At 40.0% G+C, this 9,698-nt stretch overlaps 2 protein-coding genes across 2 annotated transcripts in view; one reads left to right on the top strand and one right to left on the bottom strand.

Annotated features, from left to right (window-relative positions):
• The window catches only part of babam2 (BRISC and BRCA1 A complex member 2), a 126,463-nt gene extending 123,702 nt beyond the window's left edge, over nucleotides 1-2,761 (bottom strand). Inside the window, exons 1-2 of the mRNA XM_050062526.1 lie at nucleotides 2,654-2,761; nucleotides 1,833-1,988 (exon numbers count right to left, since the gene is read on the bottom strand). Of these exons, the coding sequence (XP_049918483.1) occupies nucleotides 1,833-1,969 (137 nt within the window). The 5' untranslated portion in view covers nucleotides 1,970-1,988; nucleotides 2,654-2,761. The remainder of the gene's footprint in view (nucleotides 1-1,832; nucleotides 1,989-2,653) is intronic.
• rbks (ribokinase) overlaps nucleotides 2,096-9,698 on the top strand; it is a 44,434-nt gene continuing 36,831 nt past the window's right edge. Inside the window, exons 1-3 of the mRNA XM_050062318.1 lie at nucleotides 2,096-2,109; nucleotides 2,939-3,035; nucleotides 6,323-6,384. Coding sequence (XP_049918275.1) covers nucleotides 2,096-2,109; nucleotides 2,939-3,035; nucleotides 6,323-6,384 — 173 coding nt within the window. The remainder of the gene's footprint in view (nucleotides 2,110-2,938; nucleotides 3,036-6,322; nucleotides 6,385-9,698) is intronic.

Consider the following 9,698-nt stretch of genomic DNA (forward strand, 5'->3'; position numbering starts at 1 on the left):
AAATAGGATTGGTCCGAGCACAGAACCTTGCGGAACTCCATAACAAACTTTGGTACGTAAGGATGATTCATTATGAACATCAACAAACTGAAAACGATCAGATAAGTAAGATTTAAACCAGCTCAGTGCAGAACCTTTTAGGCCAATTAAGTGATCCAGTCTCTGCAGTAGAAGATTGAGTTCTATTAACAGGCACTGTATGTAGATGAATTTATTTGTAATGACTAAAACACAGCCACGAATCTTTGATCCATGCCATGCACAAGTGGGTTTTTTTTAAACGGTATTACCTTTGTTTGTAGGCTACAAGGCGATGAAGAAGGACATAACAACAATAAACACAATAAAAACAGACTAAAGCTGCTTGCTAACTTACGGTTGAAGCACAAATATCAAGGAAATCCAAAATCCAAATCAGCAATCTACAAGCCTACAAAACTGGGCAGGTAAAACACACACTTCTGAAACGCTCCATTGTGGTATGATGCCGTGCAACAAACAGAACAAAACTGACAAGCTGAAATTGTTAAATTGTCTCTCCTGGCTCTCTTACAATCAAAAATAGAGGCAAAGATGACAAGAACTTGAGATTTGTTTATCTCATAGCATGCTTAACTTTTGTAGAGCATAACATATCAGGTATGGAAATAATCTGCAGATGCGCCAGTGCAAAATAAGACCAAACATTTCTATGGATGTCAGTTTTTTAACCACAACAAAAGCCGAAAATGTGGCCTGCAACAGACTAGGTAAGGCTTGTTTTCAGCTGAGCCCTTTTCCATTAAACGTGTGCCCCCCACCAGCCTATAAAGACAAGTGAGGAGTTAGTAGTAAGTGATGGAGTAAAACAGACCATAAAACAAGTTTTCCAATAATTGTGAATCACCACAACCAAGATCCTTGAGCATACAGTCATAAATGTGCGCACAAAGGAAGTGCGTCAAACGTTGCACAATCAAACCAGAAAAATTATAGTGCTTTTGTATTCCCTGGTATCTAACCCCTCCTTGCAACCCACAGGACTCAAAGGATCTGCTGCCAATGCCCTGGTGCCAGACACCACAGGACACCCCCTGAAGTCCTATGTCCACGTCAAGTCCGATCCAAGGAAGCCCCACTATGGATCGGACTTGGCTCTAGGGTACTGGCATGTGCCACTGATGCTCAATCGGACTGGGATCTGGAGGATTTGGAGGCCAGGTTGACACTTTGAGTTCATTCCTGGGGCCATTCCTGAGCAGTTTTTGAGATTTGGTATGGCACATTGACCTGCTGGGGGCCCACTGCGATCAGGGAGTGCAGTTACCATGAGGGGACTCAGTCTTAAACAGTGTTTGGGTGCGTGGTGCGTGTCAAGTGGCACCCATATGAATACCAATACCCAGCAGAACATTACATTGTAATGAGATGATCAATGTTATTCACTTTACGTGTGAGTGGTTTTAATGTTGTGGCTGATCAGTGTATATATTACACTATAACAATTAAAAGACATTAAAAAAAACATGAATTCCCCAAAACGTGACATTAAAATGACAAATGACATTAACCAAAAGTGTTTTCTGGTTGACTCTCATGCTGTGGTATGTTGAGGAACAGTACGGTAATCATTTGCAGAAATTGTTCAAATGCAAATTTGTAGTGGTGAATAATACCTCCAAAACCAGTCACTACTTGCACCTCACAGCTCTACTAAGGTTCTTACTAATCACAATCTAATCATGAGTCATTCTAAATGTGTAGATGCTGATGTATATATGTAATGATATATAATGTACTGAATGGACCCTGTGTTTCACATGAGGAAGTTATGGTCCAGAACTGCTCCTCACCCAGTTTTGAGGTCTGTAACACGGAGACAATTTGTGGAGTCGAGTCCTACACGTCCGTTCCGCACAACGCTGCACAGCAAGGGCCGCAACTCAGGTGAGATCCGGTGCAGTGCAACCTCAGGGGACATGTTGTTCATTGTATCCACTCTGAAGAGTCTGTGAACATATAGTGACAATTCGCGGAAATACTTAAACGTCATTTATCAAAACGACATTCTACCAAAAAAAACAAAACAAGCATGTGTACTGAGGAGTCAAGGGGCATGAACTACATCACGTAGGTGACGGTCATTTTTAGCTGTCGTTTCCTAGCGTAAGGGAAACACTTGAATGAACGTCAGAATCAGTTTCCTGTTCTAAGATTTTAGCTTTCTGGCAAAAGTTATTCGGAGAAAATATATTTTAACGCGCGGATTATGCAGGCTGACAAAGTGTGATTATCCACCTCAATATTCCTGGAAGTTTAAGGTTATAAAAAAACACACACGGGCCAAAAGGGTGTCACGGGGACACCAATGACTACTCCCCCCCTCTCCTTCACTAGAAACTGCCATGTAGGCTGGGCATATTGCAGGAGGAATAAACAATGTGGTAATAAGCTGATGTTTGGCGTACACTATAACATCCAGAGACTCGGGGGAAATTAGTCTGTGCGTCATATTTTGTTACTGTAATGCTCGTAAGCTTGGTATCGTTAGCCACTGTTAGTTTACCACAGAATGAAGCGTCAAATTGCAACAAATTCAACATCTAGCTAACTCAAAAATAAATTTGTTCGTTATTGTCTATTTAGATACAACATGCGGTGTGAGTTCGAGTACCTGAAAGCGCTGGAAATCAGATAATTTAAGCGTTAACGCCAATGTTTACTTCATGCTCTCAAAATTTCCGGTACATGTTGTTTGGGTCCTTCTGATGCCCCACACTTAGCTGACTGTAATAATGCCTGTCTAAATACAAAGAGTGTTTTCACTTCCAGAGCCACATAGTCTGGTTATAAATATTTTATAAAGCATATTCCGTTTGACAAAATCAAACCTAAAACGTTTAAGGCAAGACAAAGTGCGCAATCGCTGATTTACTGACAAAAATGGGTCTGGCAATAGCTACGACGCTAGGCAGCTGTCATTGTGCACTTTGGCCATCACTTGTCAGTTGTGGGTGTTGAGTTGTCCACTCTACAAGAACAAATTTGAATGCAAGGTAATTACTGTGCCTCGTTTCTCAACAACAGTTTATCACAACGCACTTTATTTGACTTTAGAGTGCGTCTAATTAAGCTAGGTCATATTCTCTTTGAGTTTTTGGCGATTTATTCCTGTGTTCCCATGTTTCCAGACGTTGGAAAGAATGTTTGGATACACACGCTGTTGCCTTTAAGTTCTCTCAGTATTTCAACTTTGTGACATAGTGACGTTTACCTGACAGCTACAGATACGTTACTTGCACAATAAGGATTTATATGGAAAGCATACAGCACAGTAAGCCAACACTATACTTGGTTGTTGCTTAAATTTACACTCCACATCTTCAGGTTATGCAGTAGTAAGACTAGCCATTAACATGACATTGGAGTACAACTCACAGGCACATTTATCAACAATTTAACACTCAATATTACTCATATGAAGATAATTAAGTATTTATAATACTTTAGTAAGCACCTACTGTAATACTTAAATACATACTTAAGGGTTGCAATGGTATGAGACGTTCACGGAATGACAACGTCTCAGAAAATATCGCGGTTTCACGGTATCGCGGTACATGGTGTTACACAATTATTATTATTATCAGTTAGCCTACAATGACATTTAAGGGAATGAAAAAAAAAGCTTTTTAGGGAGGGTTGAACAAACACTTTATTACTTACTACTATAATTGAAACTTGAAACTATTTTTTAAAGGAGCCATGTGTAAAAAGTCAAAACAAATAAAAGGTCAGACTCTAGGTCAGTTGCATTTTTATTTCAACGTCATTGATAAGCAAATGTAGGCAGTATGATAACCATCAAATTTCATCCGTATTCTGCTGCAAACCTACATAAGGGAGTGCTATGGTGTGTCTCAAATCACATACTTCCCTTAGTACACTTCTATGTAGTATACTATGTGCACTATGTACTCATTGGCGTAGTGTGCGAATTTCGACAGGGTAGTGTTGTCTCAAACCAAACACGGCCGTTGTGCACTCACCGGAAATGATGACTGCAAATTAGCTAGTTAGCAAACTAGCATTAGCATTGGCGTCATCGCTCGCGGTACCAAATCATTACAGATTGCTTAATTAACCCAATAAACATACTGCTGGCTTATACCCGACAACAGAATAGTGGTGTTTAGTGCAAAAAACACATGTATTTGTACGACCTTCATGGTCACACAGTCCTCATCCGCCATTTCCAGTTTGAAAAGTGGTCTCTCCCCCTCTGCTACGTTGCCAAGATGGCGACCATTGAGGGCGAGAAATGTCCATAGTTCCACACTCAACTTCTTGACAGTTTTGAGTGCACCATCCTGGTACTCATAGTGCACTGCATTTTTCCATACTGCTCAGTGTGAACGCACTTATGCACTCGAAAGTGTAAGTACAGAAGTACACGATTTGAGACACAGCACTAGTTCAAGTACTTTGGTTACTTAGGTATTTGTATGCTTGTATACAGATAGACTAAGCCTAATACATGCATAAACGTTTATGTGTTTACCCTAATGCATGAGTTTTTTTTTATTAAATCCTTTATTGCAGTTGTCATATTTGCCTTCCTTGTTTTTATACAGAAAGATTTATTGATTTAACCAAAAGAAATCTCATGGCATTCACATCACATTAAATGGTCACCTCTTTTTTTGAAAACTTGAGTGGTGGATTGCTATTCAGCAATTATATTCTTGTATATCATAGCCCCTAAAAAACACCTCACAGTCTGAGAATCATTCAAGGGGCTATGTGAAATGACACCTAAAATGTTTCTGACGTGTACAAACACAACAAATCTAACACGGAAAATAATGAAAGATGAGCACAAAGGAATAGAAATGATGCGGGTACGTGCAGCAAGACCAGTGGTGTTTCCGCCTGAGGGCAATAGGGCTGATTCACAATGGGGAAATTCCACCCTCATGGGGGTGATTCAGAATAAATAAGAAAAATATATTGACATTAGAAAGAGCAACAGTAAAATATGTTTAGTTGGTTATCATTTAATGACATGAGAGATTGTCTGATTAGTTCATTGTTCCCTGACAGTTGCCTTTTGAGTGTTCTTAAATGGTTAGGAAAATAAGCCACTGTAAATAAAAAAGACTCTGGACAATCTAACTATGTGTGTGTTTGGTGGGGTGGGGGTGCAGTGAGAGTAAAATGACTACTTTTGTGATTATAGCCATTATCTAAACTTTTGAAAAGCATTTTTAAACATAAATGGTCATATCAGTGTAATGACAATCATTACCCAGTTAAGTCTTGACTCCCTAACCAGACATAGGCAAAATATGTAATCTTACAAGTTTTTTTTTAAATGGGTCCAAGAACGTTTTCTTCTGGATTTTACTCATGGCTCAGTCTAAACTGTTTAATCCAGCGCGTGCAGCCTTGATTTGCATTTAGACTAAATTGTTCCAAACATATGACCACTGCACTTTATGCTTGAATCAGTTAATTTTCAAAAATGTGAGTTTCAACTCTTCAATCATCTCTTAATTTGTTCATTCATATTCAGTCTCTACAAACACTTATTCAGGTTGGTCAGCTCCTGTATGATAATTCGGCCTCAAATTCAACAAGAGAGGGAGAATTTTAAGAGGGTTCCTTGCTGTTTCAAGTGGTTGGACAATGCAGATCCCATAATATTCTCCTGCAGTGGAGACGTGGAGGGTTCTAGGCTAGCTTTTCATGCCTGCCGAGGGAAGACAATATGCTGCAAGATGTGGGAGAGAGAATTGAGCCATCCTGCAGCCAGCGGCCAGGCTTTCCAAGTCTTCCACTGCCTAGGCAGAGATTTGAAGAGATTAACACACTAGCATTAGCTCTGATACAAGCCGAGGATTGAATTAATTATAGACTTTGCTGGGCTGCGGTGCATTCACGTGGTGTAGCATTGAAATACCCCCACCCCCCCTCCACCCCCAATAAGATTGGAACCTGTCCAACTCAGCCAGCGATGAATGCTCTATTTTTACCGTCTTTCTTGTTTCAGTCAAGCTCATGCTAATGTGGGAGATAAATAATATCAAATGATTTTTGTTTAGAGGCTGTTGGGAAACTAGTTTACATATTTTGCCTGATATGCCCCTGAGGAGTCTGCTATGCTTTAGATTCATCCATGTTTATGAATAGGTTTTACTGGAAAGGCTGGACGGATGTTGAGAAATTCAAGAAATCTCCCAAATCATCAACACGTAATTTAAATAAAGAATCTTTAAGATATTTCATGTCCAGAAATGACTGTTGTTACTGCAGAAATAACACAAGTGTGTGTCTTAATCAGATCATGACTGAAGCGGCCTTTGATGTGATGGTGGTTGGCTCCTGTATGACTGACTTGGTGAGGTGAGTAAAGTTAGCCCTTCCTTAACCTTGTTTTACTAAATCTCTACCACCTGGTAAAACACACCGTGTCAGTACTGTGTGTGCTTCCTGAAATGACCATAAATCAACCCAATATTTTATGTGAAGGCTGAGTACAAAACCTACAGGCTAAATCTGTGTTCAGGAAACTCCCTTGCTTCCTCAGGTGGGCCCAGCAGGAAGCAGAACATTGGGCAAATTTTCATGATCATATTAGGACATGTATTTCAAGCATGTTACTCAACTTAAGGTCCGGCCCTTTGTAGTTGTGGTTTATACGTAGGTAGGGTTTCCAAGACTGATTTGGTTGATACATTTTTCTGCAAGTGTTAGCTTTTAATATTCAAAATGCACATTGTTTGAAATGTCTGCCTTTAGAAGCATCTCTAAAAAGGTTGAAACACTTATTTTGTAGCTCTGGAACCAGTATTTGAATAGTATATAGAGCTATTCATGTCCCTAGTAAACCCACTGGACTCCCCAAGGGGCCCCAAGATAAATATGAAGAGCCACAAGATGTTTGTTTTACATAAAATTATAGGCTATTAATATATTCCAACATTTTGACTCCAATGTATGTTTTTCTTGTAAAATATTCAACAGTTCCACATCTGTTATCCTCTAAAAATCCTACAAATGAAACAGTCCAACAAGGAAAATCACCGTAGCTACCGTGATGTCACCCAATTGTTTGTGGACTCATGTTTTGAAGCCTCAGGTTCGGCATTTCAGCCGTTGCCATTTTGTTTTTTGGAGAGGCTGGTGCTGTGGAGAGGTGAGGGGTGGATCTGACTGAAATGCTAAGACACTATCAGCAGACAGCCTGTCACCCAAAGCAGCCACACCCTTAATTATTCATAACTTTGAGCAAGTTTTTGGTACTTCTACGGTGGCTTCGTTTTTCAGCACCAGTGCTTCCTGCTTGGTCCACATACAGACAATAACCTGTGAAGAGAGGTTAAAAGTAGGCATTGCTTAATATTCAAGGGTCTTATCAAGCATACTAATTATATACGGTGAGCCTGTAAAGCTTCGGATTTTTCCACAAGCTGAGGCAGTGCACACGCAGCTGTAGTAATTTCAATTTTTCTCCCAAACCAAAAAACACAAGAGCAGCATTGGAACTTAAGCTGCGACCGTTAGCAATCCCAGCTAACCATCATGCTACCTACAGTGGTAACTGAGTGTTCCAAAGCCAAGACACACTGTCATTACCAGACTACATTAGTTTGTGGGGTTACTGGTAAGGTTAAAAGCCTGGGATTCAACGAGCATGCAGTGTACAGTCTGTAATATTTCCTGAATCCCTACTGTGTGGAGGCTGGTCCTGCCATTCAGGTTTTAATAGTAGTTACTCTTTCCTGCTCTGAATTGTATTTAGGGCAGTTCTACTTCAGCAACCCCGGCCAAATTGAAGTCAGAATTGACAATGTTTAGAAAATACAAACGAGTAAGCTAAATGACTAAACAGGGTTATTTTAGAATGAAATGCAGCTTCAGCGTTAGTCTTTTAGCACAGTCATGCTCATCATGAATGTAGCCAATTAAGATGTGTATTTACAAGACTTTAAGGACTTCAAGACAACGTTAAGTCAGCCGGAAACAGCAATTTCAGTCATCTCATGGAGTTGATGTTTGCTGTCTGCCAGTGACAGTTGTCATTTCAGACAGCAAAATTGACAATTTCAGCTAAAAGCAAAGCCTGATTTTGTGTACCTCTGTCCGAAAGCAAGAACTCATTGTTTAAAAAATGACTATGAATTTCAAGGGGTAAATCTGCTGTCAATGTTAACTGCATTAACTTAACTTGACAGACGTAGCAGTAACTTGGGGGGTGTAGCTCAGCCAATGGTCAATTGTCTTTGCTTAAAACATGTTTCCCTTTATTATTATTAACCACCACATCCCCCAATTTTCCTTTAAGGATTTTAGTTTGACATGCAAGCTTGTGGAAAATATGTCATAAGGGCTGAAGGGTGTTTTCCATGATGGCTTGAAAAAGACTGCACAGTCCTGTCTACACAAGAATAGAGGAAGTGGTCTAAACTTAGATAATGCCGCTGGCTGCTTTTTCAATACTTGTCCTAAATGCCCAAAATGTTGTACAGAACATCCTCGGTGTAAGAGAGTGGGGTCCTGTAGCTTTTAGGTCATTAGGCAATAATAGTGAGCAGACTTCTGGTTAAATAGGAAGACGTGTCCATTTTTTTTTCTAAATTTTGTAACATTTTCTACATGAAGAACACACCATTTCTTTAGATTTATTTGAATTACATAAGCTGCTGTTCTAAGATACTAAAAATGATCCACTGTTGCAGCCTGTGCTGTACAGACACCAAATCATTGATCAAGTCATTGGCAGATGATGTAGGTGTGACCCTCCCATGGTAAATCTGACTCTGGTTTCAGAGACTCAAAGTGTGCAGATGATCTGGTATAATTACTGCTTACTAAAATGTCAGTGTTGCATCATCCTCATACGTGGTGAGATTTGTTGAGCCAAGTAGGATCCATTCCCACAAATCATTAGTCATCATCTCCAGCACAATGGGTTAGTTGAAAACAATTTGTCATCCTCATTTACCATAACCTTTGTGAGGAATGACACAATCGCAGAAGATACATAAAGTCAATACAGTATAATGTCATGTCTTCATGGGCTCCAGCCACCTAAATGTCTCCCTGTCAGCGTGAAGTAGTGTGCTGTTTGAGCTTGTGCGACAGTTTAGTCGTACAGCTTGTGTCATATTTTTATGTGAAACACGGGAAAAAAATAACTGTCACCTGGCTGCCAGCAAATGGAGATCTAAATAAACAAGCACAATATGTGCCAGTGGGAGAAAAGTTTCATGGCATTCTGGCGTGCGCACACTCCAATTCAAGTTGTCACATTTTTGTTGTCACTCACAAGTTCCAACTTATCAAAAACACATGCTTCTCTTTTTTTTTTTTTTTGGTGGGCAAGTATTTATTTTGTTGCTCATTAGCAATTCAGCCAGTGACTTTCTGCTTTGAAGGGCAGGCGTTGTCAATTAAGACCCTAATAAGCTAACGGGAAATGGCCTGTTTTGGAGAGTGTGTGTGTATGTGTGTGTGGGGTTGGGGCTTTTTGGATGGAGGTCAGAATGCGGATAGGGGAGGGTAGTTGGAATACATTCGCAGCCCTTCAAAGTGATATGCATGGCTTTGAAGTTAGAAATCCAGTTGTCTTGAACAGCCAGTGTTTGGGTGGCACTACAATTGACTGACAGACAGCAGAGGCACACACACACACACACACACACACACACACACAC

This window comes from Epinephelus moara, chromosome 14, assembly GCF_006386435.1.
Source record: "Epinephelus moara isolate mb chromosome 14, YSFRI_EMoa_1.0, whole genome shotgun sequence".
Classification (NCBI taxonomy): domain Eukaryota; kingdom Metazoa; phylum Chordata; class Actinopteri; order Perciformes; family Serranidae; genus Epinephelus; species Epinephelus moara.